Source organism: Salvelinus namaycush, unplaced genomic scaffold (genome assembly GCF_016432855.1).
Source record: "Salvelinus namaycush isolate Seneca unplaced genomic scaffold, SaNama_1.0 Scaffold88, whole genome shotgun sequence".
Classification (NCBI taxonomy): Eukaryota; Metazoa; Chordata; class Actinopteri; order Salmoniformes; family Salmonidae; genus Salvelinus; species Salvelinus namaycush.
In genome coordinates, this window is record NW_024061619.1 from 309,515 (window position 1) to 331,836 (window position 22,322).

The 22,322-nt window shown below is 48.9% G+C and overlaps 1 protein-coding gene across 1 annotated transcript in view; it reads right to left on the reverse strand.

The window, feature by feature from the left end:
• Window positions 1-1,504: 1,504 nt before the first annotated feature.
• LOC120043216 (RNA exonuclease 5-like) overlaps window positions 1,505-22,322 on the reverse strand; it is a 33,908-nt gene continuing 13,090 nt past the window's right edge. Inside the window, exons 12-18 of the mRNA XM_038987865.1 lie at window positions 15,502-15,619; window positions 11,192-11,305; window positions 7,822-7,959; window positions 4,517-4,612; window positions 3,430-3,991; window positions 2,865-3,150; window positions 1,505-1,859 (exon numbers count right to left, since the gene is read on the reverse strand). Coding sequence (XP_038843793.1) covers window positions 1,769-1,859; window positions 2,865-3,150; window positions 3,430-3,991; window positions 4,517-4,612; window positions 7,822-7,959; window positions 11,192-11,305; window positions 15,502-15,619 — 1,405 coding nt within the window. The 3' untranslated portion in view covers window positions 1,505-1,768. The remainder of the gene's footprint in view (window positions 1,860-2,864; window positions 3,151-3,429; window positions 3,992-4,516; window positions 4,613-7,821; window positions 7,960-11,191; window positions 11,306-15,501; window positions 15,620-22,322) is intronic.

Consider the following 22,322-nt stretch of genomic DNA (forward strand, 5'->3'; position numbering starts at 1 on the left):
TTCTATGGGGTTGAGATCTGGAGACTGGCTAGGCCACTCCAGGACCTTGAAATGCTTCTTACGAAGCCACTCCTTCGTTGCCCGGGCGGTGTGTTTGGGATCATTGTCATGCTGAAAGACTCAGCCACGTTTCATCTTCAATGCCCTTGCTGATGGAAGGAGGTTTTCACTCAAAATCTCACGATACATGGCTCCATTCATTCTTTCCTTTACACGGATCAGTCGTCCTGGTCCCCTTGCAGAAAAACAGCCCCAAAGCATGATGTTTCCACCCCCATGCTTCACAGTAGGTATGGTGTTCTTTGGATGCAACTCAGCATTCTTTGTCCTCCAAACACGACGAGTTGAGTTTTTACCAAAAAGTTATATTTTGGTTTCATCTGACCATATGACATTCTCCCAATCTTCTTCTGGATCATCCAAATGCTCTCTAGCAAACTTCAGACGGGCCTGGACATGTACTGGCTTAAGCAGGGGGACACGTCTGGCACTGCAGGATTTGAGTCCCTGGCGGCGTAGTGTGTTACTGATGGTAGGCTTTGTTACTTTGGTCCCAGCTCTCTGCAGGTCATTCACTAGGTCCCCCCGTGTGGTTCTGGGATTTTTGCTCACCGTTCTTGTGATCATTTTGACCCCACGGGGTGAGATCTTGCGTGGAGCCCCAGATCGAGGGAGATTATCAGTGGTCTTGTAAGTCTTCCATTTCCTAATAATTGCTCCCACAGTTGATTTCTTCAAACCAAGCTGCTTACCTATTGCAGATTCAGTCTTCCCAGCCTGGTGCAGGTCTACAATTTTGTTTCTGGTGTCCTTTGACAGCTCTTTGGTCTTGGCCATAGTGGAGTTTGGAGTGTGACTGTTTGAGGTTGTGGACAGGTGTCTTTTATACTGATAACAAGTTCAAAAACAGGTGCCATTAATACAGGTAACGAGTGGAGGACAGAGGAGCCTCTTAAAGAAGAAGTTACAGGTCTGTGAGAGCCAGAAATCTTGCTTGTTTGTAGGTGACCAAATACTTATTTTCCACCATAATTTGCAAATAAATTCATTAAAAATCCTACAATGTGATTTTCTGGATTTTTTTCTTCTCATTTTGTCTGTCATAGTTGAAGTGTACCTATGATGAAAATTACAGGCCTCTCTCATCTTTTTAAGTGGGAGAACTTGCACAATTGGTGGCTGACTAAATACTTTTTTGCCCCACTGTACATAGGGAATAGGGTGCACCCAGTGCACACTACATAGGGAATAGGGTGCACACTACATAGGGAATAGGGTGTCCATAGTGCACACTACATAGGGAATAGGGTGTCCATAGTGCACACTACATAGGGAATAGGGTGTCCATAGTGCACACTACATAGGGAATAGGGTGTCCATAGTGCACACTACATAGGGAATAGGGTGTTATTTCAGACAATAGGGTGTTTTACCTTCAATTCGTTGCCTGGGTACAAAACCCTGTCCAGCCTGTACTGAATGAAACATATCGAACACTCGTAAGTAGACTCATCTCTTTATTTAAAAATAACTTAATACTCTCGTAGCCTATAGCTGTCTTTGTTAGTCAAGTTGCAGCACTCCTGGGCTACAGCACACAAAGATGGTAAAACATGGTATCGCAGGCGAAGTGTTGCCAAAATCTGTTAACTTTCCCAAAATGTCCCGTTTGGAAGATTCACGAAATCAGGAGAGAATAAGCAAGAAATCCAGAATCCTCCAACCAGGATTTCTGGGAATCTTGGGAAGGTACTGGATTTTTGCAACCCTATGCAGGTAGCATCAGGTTGTGGGCATGGTCACGGAGTGCTGCTGACCCCTGTTTGACCTCCAGGAAACACAGACCATCGCCATGGGAACTGAAAAAGCAAACCGACAGCATATTAGAATCCACCCCTCTCTCTATAGGAAACAACAGCCCCCTGAGTCCCCTCTCTCTATAGAAAACAACAGCCCCCTGAGTTCCCTCTCTCTATAGGAAACAACAGCCCCCTGAGTTCCCTCTCTCTATAGGAAACATCAGCCCCCTGAGTTCCCTCTCTCTATAGGAAACAACAGCCCCCTGAGTTCCCTCTCTCTATAGCAAACAACAGTCCCCTGAGTTCCCTCTCTCTATAGGAAACATCAGCCCCCTGAGTTCCCTCTCTCTATAGCAAACAACAGTCCCCTGAGTTCCCTCTCTCTATAGAAAACAACAGCCCCCTGAGTTCCCTCTCTCTATAGTACACAACAGCCCCCTGAGTTCCCTCTCTCTATAGGAAACAACAGCCCCCTGAGTTCCCTCTCTCTATAGGAAACAACATCCCCCTGAGTTCCCTCTCTCTATAGGAAACAACAGCCCCCTGAGTTCCCTCTCTCTATAGGAAACAACAGCCCCCTGAGTTCCCTCTCTCTATAGGAAACAACAGCCCCCTGAGTTCCCTCTCTCTATAGGAAACAACAGCCCCCTGAGTTCCCTCTCTCTATATGAAACAGCCCATCCTGTGAAAACCCCTTCACCCCTCACCAGGGGTTGTCTTCACTAGGAACCCATTGGAAGCAGAGGTACAAAACAGGGAGGGACTACCATAACTAAACATTGTCCAAAAGGAGACACTCGTTTTTTGGTTTTGCAAAACGTTTTGCTACGCTGTACACTAATGGATACACCTCTGGTGTCCTAATATGACTTTGGCCCGATCTCAAATCAACCCCTAAGCCCAGATCTGAGATGAGTTGACAGGTGTAAGAAATCTGGTAATAGCTCCACATTGACCTCTGATAGGCTAGGTGATATCAACATATTGCTCATACCAATTAAATCCTTTCAGATCTCCACAAGTGCATAGGGGATGATTTGGGATTGGGCCAGTGTCTTTTCTCACCTGTGACCAGGCAGCAGAACGATGCTGAGGGTGTTGTCAGGTAGAGATCTGAACAGCTTCCCCACGCGCCGGTCCAACTTCCTCATCACACACGCCACTTCCTGTTCCTCTCTTCCAGTTTCCTGTGACGACTCGTCCAGTGTCTCTCTGTCGGACCCAGTCATCATCATAGTAACCCAGGAGCACAGGTGGGGCGGAGTCAAGGCTCTGCAAGTGCTCACCTTCCTGTCCCAGAGTTCCACAGGTGAGCTGAGGACCGCGTCCACAGTGTCAGGACTATCAAACTCTGGAAAAATGCACACATTGTACACATTTTAATTTAATGATTAACAAACAAATTGCATTTTAAAATCATACTTTATATTTCAAACAGCTAAAATTAGACCCAGGTCATTGATGCTGGGCGGCAGGTAGCTTAGCGGTTAGAGTATTGGGCCAGTAACCTAAAAGGTTGCTGGTTCGAATCCCTGAGCCAACAAGGGTAAGTTGCTCCGGATAAGAGCGTCTGCTAAATGACTAAAATTAAGGGGGGAAAAGTATTGGTACATGTGAAGCTTTGACTCACTTAAGAAAGCATGTCTCCTACGTTTCTGTTTTCCAGAGTGCTTTGCAGGTAGAATTACGCCCTGAACCGTTCCGTACTGTCCGAAGGCCTCACGGAGGTCCTCTTCACAGAGTCCGGCAGTCTTAGCATGTAGCCTCGCTACAACATTGGCTTCGGCTGCTATCTCGGCTAGCATAGTTTTCGCTTTGAGCAGGGTTCCATTGACTTCAGCTGAGAGCTCTGCTAGCTTAGCAAATTTTGCTTTAGCATGTAGCCCAGGTTCATTCGCTTCAGCTAGCTTAGCTTTAGCATTTAGAAAAGTTCCATTGACTTTCTCTAAGAGCCCTGAATGGTTCGCCTTAGCTGGGAGTGCTGCTATGTTAGCATTTAGCCCAGAGCCATTGACTTCAGCTGCTGCGTTAGCATTTAGCCCAGTCCCATTGACTTTGGCTGCAAACTGTGCTGTTTTAGCATTAGCCTTTAGCCCTGCGGCGTAGATGATGTTAGCATTTAGCGGGTCATCCTGCAGGGAACTCAAAAAGACGTCCAGATCCAGCGTGGACTCCTTTACAGGTCTCTGGACCTGACAGGTAGGAGAGAGATATAACACACAGATTTACATTCAGAAAGAGCATGAGCAACAAGACAGAAGGGTTAATTACTGGAAGCAAAGGTCAAAGGTCAGAGGGAGAAATTAGAACGAGAATATGAAAAAAAGAGAGAGAGAGTGGGGAGACAGACAAAGTGTGAAAGAGACACAGGCAGGGCAGAAAGCGATAGAGATTGAGAGACAGAAAGCGAAAAAAGAGAGGCAGAAAGCGATAGAGATTGAGAGAGACAGAAAGCAAAAAAAGAGAGGCAGAAAGCGATAGAGATTGAGAGAGACAGAAAGCGAAAAAAAGAGAGGCAGAAAGCGATAGAGATTGAGAGAGACAGAAGGTGAAAAAAGAGAGGCAGAAAGCGATAGAGATTGAGAGAGACAGAAGGTGAAAAAAGAGAGGCAGAAAAACCAGACAGATACATGGAGAGGGGGTTAGGAGAGAGAAACGTAGACAGAGTAAGAGAGGTAGATAAACAGAAAACAAGAGACAGAGGGACAGATCCAGACCTTGACGATGTGTCCGCTGTGTAGCAGTGTTCCGTTGAGCATCTCTACAGCCAGCACAGCTCCCTCCAGCAGCTCAAACTCTACCTCTGCATGCACCTGCCGAGTCATCACAGGGTCAAAGGTCAAACTCACATTTATGAAGCACATATACTCATAGGAAAGTCATCTTGATCACCGGTCACCAACTCTGGTTCTCATCAAGACTTTGATTAGTGGAATCAGGTGTTCGTGCTGGTCCGCTGAGGCGGATGCTAAGCTACTGTTTCACTAGCACAGACTGGAATATGTTCCAGGATTCATCCAATAACATTGAGGAGTTTAGCACATCAGTCACTGGCTTCATTAATAAGTGCATCGATGACGACGTCGTCTCCACAATGACCGTACGTACGTACATACCCCAACCAGAAGCCATGGATTATAGGCAACATCCGCATTGAGCTGAAGGCTAGAGCTGCCACTTTCAAGGAGCGGGACACTAATCCGGAGGCTTATAAGAAATGCCGCTACGACATCCGACGAGCCATCAAACAGGCAAAGCGTCAATACAAGACTAAGATCGAATCCTATCGAATCCTCTGATGCTCGAGGGATGTGACAGGGTTTGCAAACTATCACAGAATACAAAGCCAAACCCAGCCACGAGCTGCCCAGCAACACAAGCTTACCAGACAAGCTAAAATACTTTTATGCTCACTTTGAACCATGCATGAGAGCACCAGCTGTTCCGGACAACTGTGTGATCACGCTCTCCGTAGCCGATGTGAGTAAGACGTTGAAATAGGTTAACATTCGCAAGGCCAGACGGAATACCTGGACACATACTCGGCGCATGCGCTGACCATCTGGCAGGTGTCGTCACTGACATTTTCAACCTAACCTGGTCTGTAATACCAACTTGTTTCAAGCAGACCACCATTGTCCCCGTGCCCAAAAAACGGGGTCCACACACACCCACACAGTTGTGACGAGGGCACGACAGCGCCTCTTCCCCCTCAGGAGGCTGAGAAGATTTGGCCTCAGATCCTCAGGTCTACAGCTGCACCATTGAGAGCATCATGTATTGACCCTCTGGGAAGAATAAACTTGGTTTGAGCTTTCAGATTGTCCAATGAGTTTTATACTCTGAAAATTAGAACCAAAACAGCACACACTCACTCACACTCACACCCCAGCACACACTACATATACCCAGACACACACTCACTCACACCCCAGTACACACTACATATACCCACACACTCACACCCCAAACACACACTACATACGCCCAGACACACACTCACTCACACTCACACCCCAGCACACACTACATATACCCAGAAACACACTCACTCACACCCCAGCACGCACTACATATACCCAGACACACACTCACTCACACTCACACCCCAGTACACACTACATACGCCCAGACACACACTACATACGCCCAGACACACTCTCACACCACAGCACACACTACATACGCCCAGACACACACTACATATGCCCAGACACACTCACTCACACCCCAGCACACACTACATATACCCAGACACACACTCACTCACACTCACACCCCAGTACACACTACATACGCCCAGACACACACTACATACGCCCAGACACACACTACATATGCCCAGACACACTCACTCACACCCCAGCACACACTACATATACCCAGACACACACTCACTCACACTCACACCCCAGTACACACTACATACGCCCAGACACACACTACATATGCCCAGACACACTCTCACACCCCAGTACACACTACATACACCCAAACACACACCCAGTATACACTACATACGCCCAGACACACACTCACACCCCAGTACACACTACATACGCCCAGACACACACTCACACCCAAGTACACACTACATACGCCCAGACACACACTACATACATCCAGACACACACTACATACGCCCAGACCCACACACACACACACACCCCAGCACACGCTAAATACACACACTCACACCCCAGTACACACTACATACGCCCAGACACACACTACATACACCCAGCACACACTACACACGCCCAGACACACACTACATACGCCCAGACATACACACACTCACACCCCAGTACACTACATACACACACTCACACACCCAGCACACACTACATACTAGAGGTCGACCGATTATGATTTTTCAACGCCAATAGCGATACCGATTATTGGAGGACCAAAAAAGCCGATACCGATTAATCGGCCGATCTTATTTAATTTTTCAATATTTTTTTATATATATTTGTAAAAATGACAATTACAACAATACTGAATGAACACTTATTTTAACTTAATATAATACATCAATAAAATCCATTTAGCCTCAAATAAATAATGAAACATGTTCAATTTGGTTTAAATAATGCAAAAACACAGTGTTGGAGAAGAAAGTAAAAGTGCAATATGTGCCATGTAAGACAGCTAACGTTTAAGTTCCTTGCTCAGAACATATGAAAGCTGGTGGTTCCTTTTAACATGAATAGTCTTCAATATTAGAAGGGTAAAAATATTGGCTTTCAGCCAATCAGCATTCAGGGCTCAAACCACCCAGTTTATAATATTCGTTATTCACTGAGTATTTATTCCTTGTGTCACTATTTCTATATCTTTAACATGTTTATCTTTAACTCTGCTTTGTTGGAAAAGGACCCATAAGTCAGCCTTTCACTATTAATCTACACCTGTTGTTTACAAAGCATGTGACAAATAACATATGATTTGGATGGAACAGAAGCCTGTACCCATTGGAGATCCCTGGGCCTGTACTCATAAAGCATCTCTGAGAAGGAGTGCTGATCTCTAGGATCATCTTTGCCTTTTAGGTTGTAATGAATGGACAAGGGGGACCTGATCCTAGATCAGCTCTACTGTGGTAATGAATGGACAAGGGGGACCTGATCCTAGATCAGCACTACTGTGGTAATGAATGGACAAGGGGGACCTGATCCTAGATCAGCTCTACTGTGGTAATGAATGGACAAGGGGGACCTGATCCTAGATCAGCACTACTGTGGTAATGAATGGACAAGGGGGACCTGATCCTAGATCAGCTCTACTGTGGTAATGCATGGACAAGAGGGACCTGATCCTAGATCAGCTCTACTGTGGTAATGAATGGACAAGGGGAACCTGATCCTAGATCAGCTCTACTGTGGTAATGAATGGACAAGGGGGACCTGATCCTAGATCAGCACTACTGTGGTAATGAATGGACAAGGGGGACCTGATCCTAGATCAGCTCTACTGTGGTAATGAATGGACAAGGGGGACCTGATCCTAGATCACGTACCCTCTGAGTAGCGTTCAACAGCCTGACGGCTCGTACGTTTCCACAGCTGCTGAACAGCCTCCTCACGTCCCTCTCTGTGTAGTCGCTAGGCAACGGCCCTGCAAACACCACACACATCTCTCTCAGACGCTGGGACATCTGGAACACATGACACGACACGCACATACAAAGTTCCTTTAGACAGATATGACATCAACATGTATACAGTTAGCGCCCCCTATTGGAATATAAAGTCATTACATCCAACAGGACTAGTTCAGTATACAGTTAGCGCCCCCTATTGGAATATAATGTCATTACATCCAACAGGACTAGTTCAGTATACAGTTAGCGCCCCCTATTGGAATATAAAGTCATTACATCCAACAGGACTGGTTCAGTATACAGTTAGCGCCCCCTATTGGAATATAAAGTCATTACATCCATCAGGACTAGTTCAGTATACAGTTAGCGCCCCCTATTGGAATATAAAGTCATTACATCCAACAGGACAGATTCAGTATACAGTTAGCGCTCCCTATTGGAATATAAAGTCATTACATCCATCAGGACTAGTTCAGTATACAGTTAGCGCCCCCTATTGGAATATAAAGTCATTACATCCAACAGGACTAGTTCAGTATACAGTTAGCGCTCCCTATTGGAATATAAAGTCATTACATCCATCAGGACTAGTTCAGTATACAGTTAGCGCCCCCTATTGGAATATAAAGTCATTACATCCAACAGGACAGATTCAGTATACAGTTAGTGCCCCCTATTGGAATATAAAGTCATTACATCCAAAAGGACCAGTTCAGTATACAGTTAGCGCCCCCTATTGGAATATAAAGTCATTACATCCAACAGGACTGGTTCAGTATACAGTTAGCGCTCCCTATTGGAATATAAAGTCATTACATCCAACAGGACTAGTTCAGTATACAGTTAGCGCTCCCTATTGGAATATAAAGTCATTACATCCATCAGGACTAGTTCAGTATACAGTTAGTGCCCCCTATTGGAATATAAAGTCATTACATCCAACAGGACTAGTTCAGTATACAGTTAGTGCCCCCTATTGGAATATAAAGTCATAACATCCAACAGGACTAGTTCAGTATACAGTTAGCGCCCCCTATTGGAATATAAAGTCATTACATCCAACAGGACAGATTCAGTATACAGTTAGTGCCCCCTATTGGAATATAAAGTCATTACATCCAACAGGACTAGTTCAGTATACAGTTAGCGTCCCCTATTGGAATATAAAGTCATTACATCCAACAGGACTAGTTCAGTATACAGTTAGCGCCCCCTATTGGAATATAATGTCATTACAAGTCCTTATATGATAGCCAGAGAGGTAGACAGATTCATACCGTGTGGTAGTGATTGATATGATAGAGGTAGACAGATTCATACCGTGTGGTAGTGATTAGAGGTCGACCGATTATGATTTTTCAACGCCGATTCCGATTATTGGAGGACAAAAAAAGCCGATACCGATTAATCGGCCGATTAATTTAATTAAAAAAAATATTTTTTTATATATATTTGTAATAATGACAATTACAACAATACTGAATGAACACTTATTTTAACTTAATATAATACATCAAAATCAATTTAGTCTCAAATAAATAATGAAACATGTTCAATTTGGTTTAAATAATGCAAAAACAAAGTGTTGGAGAAGAAAGTAAAAGTGCAATATGTGCCATGTAAAAAAGCTAACGTTTAAGTTCCTTGTTCAGAACATGAGAACATATGAAAGCTGGTGGTTCCTTTTAACATGAGTCTTCAATGTTCCCAGGTAAGAAGTTTTAGGTTGTAGTTATTATAGGACTATTTCTCTCTATACGATTTGTATTTCAGATACCTTTGACTATTGGATGTTCTTATAGGTACTTTAGTATTGTCAGCCTAATCTCGGGAGTTGATAGGCTTGAAGTCATAAACAGCGCAATGCTTGAAGCAGAGGAGCTGCTGGCAAACGCAGGAAAGTGCTGTTTGAATGAATGCTTACGAGCCTGCTGCTGCCTACCATCGCTCAGTCAGACTGCTCTATCAAATCATAGACTTAATTATAATATAATAACACACAGAAATACGAGCCTTAGGTCATTAATATGGTTGAATACGGAAACTATCATTTCGAAAAACAAAACGTTTTCTTTCATTTAAATACGGAACCGTTCCGTATTTTATAGAACGGGTGGCATCCATAAGTCTAAATATTCCTGTTACATTGCACAACCTTCAATGTTATGTCATAATTATGTAAAATTCTGGCAAATTAGTTTGCAACGAGCCAGGCGGCCCAAACTGTTGCATATACCCTGACTCTGCGTGCAATGAACGCAAGAGAAGTGACACAATTTCACCTGGTTAATATTGCCTGCTAACCTGGATTTCTTTTAACTAAATATGCAGGTTTAAAAATATATACTTCTGTGTATTGATTTTAAGAAAGGCATTGATGTTTATGGTAAGGTACATTCGTGCAACGATTGTGTTTTTTTCACAAATGCGCTTTTGTGAAATCCTCCCCCGTTTTGCGAAGTTGGCTGTCTTTGTTAGGAAGAAATGGTCTTCACACAGTTCGCAACGAGCCAGGCGGCCCAAACTGCTGCATATACCCTGACTCTGTTGCACAGAACGCAAGAGAAGTGACACAATTTCCCTCGTTAAAATAAATTCATGTTAGCAGGCAATATTAACTAAATATGCAGGTTTAAAAATATATACTTGTGTATTGATTTTAGGAAAGGCATTGATGTTTATGGTTAGGTACACATTGGTGCAACGACAGTGCTTTTTTCGCGAATGCGCTTGTTAAATAACCGTTTGGCGAAGTAGGCTGTGATTCGATGATAAATTAACAGGCACCGCATCGATTATATGCAACGCAGGACAAGCTAGATAAACTAGTAATATCATTAACCATGTGTAGTTAACTAGTGATTATGTTAAGATTGATTGTTTTTTATAAGATAAGTTTAATGCTAGCTAGCACCTTACCTTGGCTCCTTGCTGCACTCGCATAACAGGTAGTCAGCCTGCCACGCAGTCTCCTCGTGGAGTGCAATGTAATTGGCCATGATCGGAGTCCAAAAATGCAGATTACCGATTGTTATGAATACTTGAATTCGGCCCTAATTAATCGGCCATTCCGATTAATCGGCCGACCTCTAGTAGTGATATGATACGACAGACAGAGAGGTAGACAGATTCATACCGTGTGGTAGTGATAGACAGAGAGGTAGACAGATTCATACCGTGTAGTAGTGATAGATATGGTAGACAGAGAGGTAGATAGACAGGTAGACAGATTCATACCATGTGGTAGTGATAGATATGATAGACAGAGAGGTAGACAGATTCATACCGTGTGGTAGTGCTGGTCAGTAGAGATCATAGCCTTCAGATGGTCAGAGAAGGAAGACAACTGGACAACGCTGAACGAGTGAGACTCTAGTCCTCTTTTAAAGGAAGACAGGACCTGGAGGAGAGGGTTGGAGGTTAGGAGGGATTAGGAGGTAGGGTGGAGGATGGAGGATTTGGAGGATAGGGTGGAGGATTAGGAGGTAGGGTGGAGGGTTAGAGGTTAGGAGGTAGGAGAGGGTTGAGGTTTGAAGGGTTAGGAGGGATTATGAGGTAGGGTGGAGGATTAGGAGGTAGGGTGGAAGGTTAGAGGTTAGGAGGCAGGAGAGGGTTGAGGTTTGAAGGGTTAGGAGGGATTATGAGGTAGGGTGGAGGATTAGGAGGTAGGGTGGAGGATTAGGAGGTAGGGTGGAGGTTAGAAGGTAGGGTGGAGGTTAGGAGGGATTAGGAGGTAGGGTGGAGGATTAGGAGGTAGGGTGGAGGTTAGGAGGTAGGGTGGAGGTTAGAAGGTAGGGTGGAGGTTAGGAGGGATTAGGAGGTAGGGTGGAGGATTAGGAGGTAGGGTGGAGGTTAGGAGGGATTAGGAGGTAGGGTGGAGGATTAGGAGGTGGGTTGGAGGTTAGGAGGGATTAGGAGGTAGGGTGGAGGATTAGGAGGTAGGGTGGAGGTTAGGAGGGTTTAGGAGGTAGGGTGGAGGGTTAGAGGTAGGGTGGAGGTTAAGAGGGTTTAGGAGGTAGGGTGGAGGGTTAGGAGGTAGGAAGGTAGGAGGTAGGGTGGAGGGGTAGGAGGGGTAGGAAGGTTGGAGGTAGGGTGGAGGGGTAGGAGGTTAGGAGGTAGGTTGGAGGTTAGGAGGTAGGGTGGAGGGGTAGGAGGGGTAGGAAGGTTGGAGGTAGGTTGGAGGTTAGGAGGTAGGTTGGAGGATTAGGAGGTAGGTTGGAGGATTAGAGGTAGGTTGGAGGTTAAGAGGGTTTAGGAGGTAGGGTGGAGGGTTAGGAGGTAGGAGGGGTAGGAAGGTAGGAGGTAGGGTGGAGGGGTAGGAGGTAGGGTGGAGGGTTAGAGGTAGGGTGGAGGGGTAGGAAGGTTGGAGGTAGGGTGGAGGATTAGAGGTAGGTTGGCGGTTAGGAGGTAGGGTGGAGGGTTAGAGGTAGGGTGGAGGGTTAGAGGTAGGGTGGAGGGTTAGAGGTTAGGAGGGATTAGGAGGTAGGGTAGAGGGATTAGGAGGTAGGGTGGAGGGTTAGAGGTAGGGTGGAGGATTAGGAGGTAGGGTGGAGGGGTAGGAGGGGTAGGAAGGTTGGAGGTAGGTTGGAGGTTAGGAGGTAGGTTGGAGGATTAGGAGGTAGGGTGGAGGATTAGAGGTAGGTTGGAGGTTAGGAGGTAGGGTGGAGGGGTAGGAGGGGTAGGAAGGTTGGAGGTAGGTTGGAGGTTAGGAGGTAGGTTGGAGGATTAGAGGTAGGTTGGAGGTTAGGAGATAGGGTGGAGGATTAGAGGTAGGTTGGAGGTTAGGAGGTAGGAGGGGTAGGAAGGTTGGAGGTAGGTTGGAGGTTAGGAGGTAGGCTGGAGGATTAGGAGATAGGGTGGAGGATTAGAGGTAGGTTGGAGGTTAGGAGGTAGGGTGGAGGGGTAGGAGGGGTAGGAAGGTTGGAGGTAGGTTGGAGGTTAGGAGGTAGGTTGGAGGATTAGGAGATAGGGTGGAGGATTAGAGGTAGGTTGGAGGTTAGGAGGTAGGGTGGAGGATTAGGAGGTAGGGTGGAGGATTAGAGGTAGGTTGGCGGTTAGGAGGTAGGGTGGAGGGTTAGAGGTAGGGTGGAGGGTTAGAGGTAGGGTGGAGGGTTAGAGGTTAGGAGGGATTAGGAGGTAGGGTAGAGGGATTAGGAGGTAGGGTGGAGGGTTAGAGGTAGGGTGGAGGATTAGGAGGTAGGGTGGAGGATTAGGAGGTAGGGTGGAGGATTAGAGGTTAGGAGGTAGGAGAGGGTTGAGGTTTGAAGGGTTAGGAGGGATTATGAGGTAGGGTGGAGGATTAGGAGGTAGGGTGGAGGATTAGGAGGTAGGGTGGAGGTTAGAAGGTAGGGTAGAGGTTAGGAGGGATTAGGAGGTAGGGTGGAGGATTAGGAGGTAGGGTGGAGGTTAAGAGGGATTAGGAGGTAGGGTGGAGGATTAGGAGGTGGGTTGGAGGTTAGGAGGGATTAGGAGGTAGGGTGGAGGATTAGGAGGTAGGGTGGAGGTTAGGAGGGTTTAGGAGGTAGGGTGGAGGGTTAGAGGTAGGGTGGAGGTTAAGAGGGTTTAGGAGGTAGGGTGGAGGGTTAGGAGGTAGGAAGGTAGGAGGTAGGGTGGAGGGGTAGGAGGTAGGTTGGAGGTTAGGAGGTAGGGTGGAGGGGTAGGAGGGGTAGGAAGGTTGGAGGTAGGGTGGAGGGGTAGGAGGTAGGTTGGAGGTTAGGAGGTAGGTTGGAGGTTAGGAGGGTTTAGGAGGTAGGGTGGAGGGGTAGGAAGGTTGGAGGTAGGTTGGAGGTTAGGAGGTAGGTTGGAGGATTAGGAGGTAGGTTGGAGGATTAGAGGTAGGTTGGAGGTTAAGAGGGTTTAGGAGGTAGGGTGGAGGGTTAGGAGGTAGGAGGGGTAGGAAGGTAGGAGGTAGGGTGGAGGGGTAGGAGGTAGGTTGGAGGTTAGGAGGTAGGGTGGAGGTTAGGAGGTAGGGTGGAGGGGTAGGAAGGTTGGAGGTAGGTTGGAGGTTAGGAGGTAGGTTGGAGGATTAGGAGGTAGGTTGGAGGATTAGAGGTAGGTTGGAGGTTAGGAGATAGGGTGGAGGATTAGAGGTAGGTTGGAGGATTAGAGGTAGGTTGGAGGTTAGGAGGTAGGGTGGAGGATTAGGAGGTAGGGTGGAGGATTAGAGGTAGGTTGGCGGTTAGGAGGTAGGGTGGAGGGTTAGAGGTAGGGTGGAGGGTTAGAGGTTAGGAGGGATTAGGAGGTAGGGTAGAGGGATTAGGAGGTAGGGTGGAGGGTTAGAGGTAGGGTGGAGGATTAGGAGGTAGGGTGGAGGGATTAGGAGGTAGGGTGGAGGGATTAGGAGGTAGGGTGGAGGGTTAGAGGTAGGGTGGAGGGTTAGAGGTAGGGTGGAGGATTAGGAGGTAGGGTGGAGGATTAGGAGGTAGGGTGGAGGATTAGGAGGTAGGGTGGAGGATTCGGAGGTAGGGTAGAGGGATTAGGAGGTAGGGTGGAGGGTTAGAGGTAGGGTGGAGGTTAAGAGGGTTTAGGAGGTAGGGTGGAGGTAAAGAGGGTTTAGGAGGTAGGTTGGAGGTTAGGAAGTAGGGTTAGGAGGGGTTGGAAGGTTGGAGGGTTAGGAGGTAGGGTTGAGGTTAGGAGGGGTTGGAGGTAGGAGGGTTAGGAGGTAGGGTGGAGGTTAGGAGGGAGGGTTAGGAGGTAGGGTGGAGGTTAGGAGGGAGGGTTAGGAGGTAGGAGGGTTAGGAGGTAGGGTGGAGGTTAGGTGGGGTTGGAGGTAGGAGGGTTAGGAGGTCGGGGGAGGTTAGGAGGGAGGGTTAGGAGGTAGGGTGGAGGTTAGGAGGGGTTGGAGGTAGGAGGTAGGAGGGTTAGGAGGTAGGGTGGAGGTTAGGAGGGGTTGGAGGTAGGAGGGTTAGGAGGTAGGGTGGAGGTTAGGAGGGAGGGTTAGGAGGTAGGAGGGTTAGGAGGTAGGGTGGAGGTTAGGTGGGGTTGGAGGTAGGAGGGTTAGGAGGTAGGGGGAGGTTAGGAGGGAGCGTTAGGAGGTAGGGTGGAGCTTAGGAGGGAGGGTTAGGAGGGGTTGGAAGGTTGGAGATAGGAGGGTTAGGAGGGAGGGTGGAGGTTAAGAGGGGTTGGAGGTAGGAGGGTTAGGGGGTAGGGGGAGGTTAGGAGGGAGGGTTAGGAGGTAGGGTGGAGGTTAGGAGGTAGGGGGGAGGGTTAGGAGGTAGGGTGGAGGTTAGGAGGTAGGGTGGAGGTTAGGAGGGAGGGTTAGGAGGTAGGGTGGAGGTTAGGAGGGAGGGTTAGGAGGTAGGAGGTAGGGTGGAGGTTAGGAGGGGTTGGGGGTAGGGTGGAGGTTAGGAGGGGTTGGAGGTAGGAGGGTTAGGAGGTAGGGTGGAGCTTAGGAGGGAGGGTTAGGAGGTAGGGTGGAGGTTCGGAGGGTTAGGAGGTAGGGTGGAGGTAGGAGGGTTAGGAGGTAGGGTGGAGGGGTTGGAGGTAGGGTGGAGGGTACTTTTTCATACCCCAGTGGGAATTGAACCCACAACCCTGGCATTGACAGCGCCATGCTCTACCAACTGAGCCCCACGGGACCCCCTGACCCCGTCTCACCTCTCTGTCTGAGCTGTGCCACTGCTGATTGGATAGATCCAGGGTGTTGTCAGCACGCTTCCCTATAAACACGGCTGATTGCCCAGAACTCTTCAGGGCCTCGGCAAACCTGAGAGAGCTATAGTAGTGTTGGTTACCACAAGAGGAAAAGGAGAGCCAGGAGCTTTGATGCATTTAATAACCATTTCCACAGACGAGCCGTCTTCATCACCCTTTTCCAGGTGTTCTGCTCCCCTAGCCAGCACCTCTCCTAAACAGGTGTTCTACTCCCCTAGCCAGCACCTCTCCTAAACAGGTGTTCTACTCCCCTAGCCAGCACCTCTCCTAAACAGGTGTTCTGCTCCCCTAGCCAGCACCTCTCCTAAACAGGTGTTCTACTCCCCTAGCCAGCACCTCTCCTAAACAGGTGTTCTACTCCCCTAGCCAGCACCTCTCCTAAACAGGTGTTCTACTCCGCTAGCCAGCACCTCTCCTAAACAGTTGTTCTACTCCCCTAGCCAGCACCTCTCCTAAACAGGTGTTCTACTCCCCTAGCCAGCACCTCTCCTAAACAGGTGTTCTGCTCCCCTAGCCAGCACCTCTCCTAAACAGGTGTTCTACTCCCCTAGCCAGCACCTCTCCTAAACAGGTGTTCTACTCCCCTAGCCAGCACCTCTCCTAAACAGGTGTTCTACTCCCCTAGCCAGCACCTCTCCTAAACAGGTGTTCTACTCCGCTAGCCAGCACCTCTCCTAAACAGGTGTTCTACTCCCCTAGCCAGCACCTCTCCTAAACAGGTGTTCTACTCCCCTAGCCAGCACCCCTCCTAAACAGGTGTTCTACTCCCCTAGCCAGCACCTCTCCTAAACAGGTGTTCTACTCCCCTAGCCAGCACCTCTCCTTAACAGGTGTTCTACTCTGCTAGCCAACACCTCTCCTAAACAGGTGTTTTACTCCTTTAGCCAGCACCTCTCCTAAACAGGTGTTCTACTCCGCTAGCCAGCACCTCTCCTAAACAGGTGTTCTACTCCCCTAGCCAGCACCTCTCCTAAACAGGTGTTCTACTCCCCTAGCCAGCACCTCTCCTAAACAGGTGTTCTACTCCGCTAGCCAGCACCTCTCCTAAACAGGTGTTGTACTCCGTTAGCCAGCACCTCTCCTAAACAGGTGTTCTACTCCGCTAGCCAGCACCTCTCCTAAACAGGTGTTCTACTCCGCTAGCCAGCACCTCTCCTAAACAGGTGTTCTACTCCCCTAGCCAGCACCTCTCCTAAACAGGTGTTCTACTCCGCTAGCCAGCACCTCTCCTAAACAGGTGTTCTACTCCCCTAGCCAGCACCTCTCCTAAACAGGTGTTCTACTCCCCTAGCCAGCACCTCTCCTAAACAGGTGTTCTGCTCCCCTAGCCAGCACCTCTCCTAAACAGGTGTTCTACTCCCCTAGCCAGCACCTCTCCTAAACAGGTGTTCTACTCCCCTAGCCAGCACCTCTCCTAAACAGGTGTTCTACTCCGCTAGCCAGCACCTCTCCTAAACAGGTGTTCTACTCCCCTAGCCAGCACCTCTCCTAAACAGGTGTTCTACTCCCCTAGCCAGCACCCCTCCTAAACAGGTGTTCTACTCCCCTAGCCAGCACCTCTCCTAAACAGGTGTTCTACTCCCCTAGCCAGCACCTCTCCTTAACAGGTGTTCTACTCTGCTAGCCAACACCTCTCCTAAACAGGTGTTTTACTCCTTTAGCCAGCACCTCTCCTAAACAGGTGTTCTACTCCGCTAGCCAGCACCTCTCCTAAACAGGTGTTCTACTCCCCTAGCCAGCACCTCTCCTAAACAGGTGTTCTACTCCCCTAGCCAGCACCTCTCCTAAACAGGTGTTCTACTCCCCTAGCCAGCACCTCTCCTAAACAGGTGTTCTACTCCGCTAGCCAGCACCTCTCCTAAACAGGTGTTGTACTCCGTTAGCCAGCACCTCTCCTAAACAGGTGTTCTACTCCGCTAGCCAGCACCTCTCCTAAACAGGTGTTCTACTCCGCTAGCCAGCACCTCTCCTAAACAGGTGTTCTACTCTGCTAGCCAGCACCTCTCCTAAACAGGTGTTCTACTCTGCTAGCCAGCACCTCTCCTAAACAGGTGTTCTACTCTGCTAGCCAGCACCTCTCCTAAACAGGTGTTCTACTCTGCTAGCCAGCACCTCTCCTAAACAGGTGTTCTACTCTGCTAGCCAGCACCTCTCCTAAACAGGTGTTCTACTCTGCTAGCCAGCACCTCTCCTAAACAGGTGTTCTACTCCGCTAGCCAGCACCTCTCCTAAACAGGTGTTCTACTCCGCTAGCCAGCACCTCTCCTAAACAGGTGTTCTACTCCCCTAGCCAGCACCTCTCCTAAACAGGTGTTCTACTCCCCTAGCCAGCACCTCTCCTAAACAGGTGTTCTACTCCCCTAGCCAGCACCTCTCCTAAACATGTGTTCTACTCCCCTAGCCAGCACCTCTCCTAAACAGGTGTTCTACTCTGCTAGCCAGCACCTCTCCTAAACAGGTGTTCTACTCTACTAGTCAGCACCTCTCCTAAACAGGTGTTCTACTCCGCTAGCCAGCACCTCTCCTAAACAGGTGTTCTACTCTGCTAGCCAGCACCTCTCCTAAACAGGTGTTCTACTCTGCTAGCCAGCACCTCTCCTAAACAGGTGTTCTACTCTGCTAGCCAGCACCTCTCCTAAACATGTGTTCTACTCCCCTAGCCAGCACCTCTCCTAAACAGGTGTTCTACTCTGCTAGCCAGCACCTCTCCTAAACAGGTGTTCTACTCTGCTAGCCAGCACCTCTCCTAAACAGGTGTTCTACTCTGCTAGCCAGCACCTCTCCTAAACAGGTGTTCTACTCCGCTAGCCAGCACCTCTCCTAAACAGGTGTTCTACTCCCCTAGCCAGCACCTCTCCTAAACAGGTGTTGTACTCCCCTAGCCAGCACCCCTCCTAAACAGGTGTTCTACTCCCCTAGCCAGCACCTCTCCTAAACAGGTGTTCTACTCCCCTAGCCAGCACCTCTCCTTAACAGGTGTTCTACTCTGCTAGCCAACACCTCTCCTAAACAGGTGTTTTACTCCTTTAGCCAGCACCTCTCCTAAACAGGTGTTCTACTCCGCTAGCCAGCACCTCTCCTAAACAGGTGTTCTACTCCCCTAGCCAGCACCTCTCCTAAACAGGTGTTCTACTCCCCTAGCCAGCACCTCTCCTAAACAGGTGTTCTACTCCGCTAGCCAGCACCTCTCCTAAACAGGTGTTGTACTCCGTTAGCCAGCACCTCTCCTAAACAGGTGTTGTACTCCGTTAGCCAGCACCTCTCCTAAACAGGTGTTCTACTCCGCTAGCCAGCACCTCTCCTAAACAGGTGTTCTACTCCGCTAGCCAGCACCTCTCCTAAACAGGTGTTCTACTCCGCTAGCCAGCACCTCTCCTAAACAGGTGTTCTACTCTGCTAGCCAGCACCTCTCCTAAACAGGTGTTCTACTCTGCTAGCCAGCACCTCTCCTAAACAGGTGTTCTACTCTGCTAGCCAGCACCTCTCCTAAACAGGTGTTCTACTCTGCTAGCCAGCACCTCTCCTAAACAGGTGTTCTACTCCGCTAGCCAGCACCTCTCCTAATAAACAGGTGTTCTACTCCGCTAGCCAGCACCTCTCCTAATAAACAGGTGTTCTACTCCGCTAGCCAGCACCTCTCCTAAACAGGTGTTCTACTCCCCTAGCCAGCACCTCTCCTAAACAGGTGTTCTACTCCCCTAGCCAGCACCTCTCCTAAACAGGTGTTCTACTCCCCTAGCCAGCACCTCTCCTAAACATGTGTTCTACTCCCCTAGCCAGCACCTCTCCTAAACAGGTGTTCTACTCTGCTAGCCAGCACCTCTCCTAAACAGGTGTTCTACTCTGCTAGTCAGCACCTCTCCTAAACAGGTGTTCTACTCCGCTAGCCAGCACCTCTCCTAAACAGGTGTTCTACTCTGCTAGCCAGCACCTCTCCTAAACAGGTGTTCTACTCTGCTAGCCAGCACCTCTCCTAAACAGGTGTTCTACTCTGCTAGCCAGCACCTCTCCTAAACATGTGTTCTACTCCCCTAGCCAGCACCTCTCCTAAACAGGTGTTCTACTCTGCTAGCCAGCACCTCTCCTAAACAGGTGTTCTACTCTGCTAGCCAGCACCTCTCCTAAACAGGTGTTCTACTCTGCTAGTCAGCACCTCTCCTAAACAGGTGTTCTACTCCGCTAGCCAGCACCTCTCCTAAACAGGTGTTCTACTCTGCTAGCCAGCACCTCTCCTAAACAGGTGTTCTACTCTGCTAGCCAGCACCTCTCCTAAACAGGTGTTCTACTCTGCTAGCCAGCACCTCTCCTAAACAGGTGTTCTACTCTGCTAGCCAGTACCTCTCCTAAACAGGTGTTCTACTCTGCTAGCCAGCACCTCTCCTAAACAGGTGTTCTACTCTGCTAGCCAGCACCTCTCCTAAACAGGTGTTCTGCTCCCCTAGCCAGCACCTCTCCTAAACAGGTGTTCTACTCCCCTAGCCAGCACCTCTCCTAAACAGGTGTTCTACTCCCCTAGCCAGCACCTCTCCTAAACAGGTGTTCTACTCCGCTAGCCAGCACCTCTCCTAAACAGGTGTTCTACTCCCCTAGCCAGCACCTCTCCTAAACAGGTGTTCTACTCCGCTAGCCAGCACCTCTCCTAAACAGGTGTTCTACTCCCCTAGCCAGCACCTCTCCTAAACAGGTGTTCTACTCCCCTAGCCAGCACCCCTCCTAAACAGGTGTTCTACTCCCCTAGCCAGCACCTCTCCTAAACAGGTGTTCTACTCCCCTAGCCAGCACCTCTCCTTAACAGGTGTTCTACTCTGCTAGCCAACACCTCTCCTAAACAGGTGTTTTACTCCTTTAGCCAGCACCTCTTCTAAACAGGTGTTCTACTCTGCTAGCCAGCACCTCTCCTAAACAGGTGTTCTACTCTGCTAGCCAGCACCTCTCCAAAACAGGTGTTCTACTCTGCTAGCCAGCACCTCTCCTAAACAGGTGTTCTACTCCCCTAGCCAGCACCTCTCCTAAACAGGTGTTCTAATCTGCTAGCCAGCACCCTCCTAAACAGGTGTTCTACTCTGCTAGCCAGCACCTCTCCTAAACAGGTGTTCTACTCTGCTAGCCAGCACCTCTCCTAAACAGGTGTTCTACTCTGCTAGCCAGCACCTCTCCTAAACAGGTGTTCTACTCTGCTAGCCAGCACCTCTCCTAAACAGGTGTTCTACTCTGCTAGCCAGCACCTCTCCTAAACAGGTGTTCTACTCTGCTAGCCAGCACCTCTCCTAAACAGGTGTTCTACTCCGCTAGCCAGCACCTCTCCTAAACAGGTGTTCTACTCCCCTAGCCAGCACCTCTCCTAAACAGGTGTTCTACTCCCCTAGCCAGCACCTCTCCTAAACATGTGTTCTACTCCCCTAGCCAGCACCTCTCCTAAACAGGTGTTCTACTCTGCTAGCCAGCACCTCTCCTAAACAGGTGTTCTACTCTGCTAGTCAGCACCTCTCCTAAACAGGTGTTCTACTCCGCTAGCCAGCACCTCTCCTAAACAGGTGTTCTACTCCGCTAGCCAGCACCTCTCCTAAACAGGTGTTCTACTCCGCTAGCCAGCACCTCTCCTAAACAGGTGTTCTACTCCGCTAGCCAGCACCTCTCCTAAACAGGTGTTCTACTCCGCTAGCCAGCACCTCTCCTAAACAGGTGTTCTACTCTGCTAGCCAGCACCTCTCCTAAACAGGTGTTCTACTCTGCTAGCCAGCACCTCTCCTAAACAGGTGTTCTACTCCGCTAGCCAGCACCTCTCCTAAACAGGTGTTCTACTCCCCTAGCCAGCACCTCTCCTAAACATGTGTTCTACTCCCCTAGCCAGCACCTCTCCTAAACAGGTGTTCTACTCTGCTAGCCAGCACCTCTCCTAAACAGGTGTTCTACTCTGCTAGTCAGCACCTCTCCTAAACAGGTGTTCTACTCCGCTAGTCAGCACCTCTCCTAAACAGGTGTTCTACTCCGCTAGCCAGCACCTCTCCTAAACAGGTGTTCTACTCTGCTAGCCAGCACCTCTCCTAAACAGGTGTTCTACTCTGCTAGCCAGCACCTCTCCTAAACAGGTGTTCTACTCTGCTAGCCAGCACCTCTCCTAAACAGGTGTTCTACTCTGCTAGCCAGCACCTCTCCTAAACAGGTGTTCTACTCTGCTAGCCAGCACCTCTCCTAAACAGGTGTTCTACTCTGCTAGCCAGCACCTCTCCTAAACAGGTGTTCTACTCTGCTAGCCAGCACCTCTCCTAAACAGGTGTTCTACTCCGCTAGCCAGCACCTCTCCTAAACAGGTGTTCTACTCCCCTAGCCAGCACCTCTCCTAAACAGGTGTTCTACTCCCCTAGCCAGCACCTCTCCTAAACAGGTGTTCTACTCCGCTAGCCAGCACCTCTCCTAAACAGGTGTTCTACTCCCCTAGCCAGCACCTCTCCTAAACAGGTGTTCTACTCTGCTAGCCAGTACCTCTCCTAAACAGGTGTTCTACTCTGCTAGCCAGCACCTCTCCTAAACAGGTGTTCTACTCTGCTAGCCAGCACCTCTCCTAAACAGGTGTTCTACTCCCCTAGCCAGCACCTCTCCTAAACAGGTGTTCTACTCTGCTAGCCAGTACCTCTCCTAAACAGGTGTTCTACTCTGCTAGCCAGCACCTCTCCTAAACAGGTGTTCTACTCCCCTAGCCAGCACCTCTCCTAAACAGGTGTTCTACTCTGCTAGCCAGCACCTCTCCTAAACAGGTGTTCTAC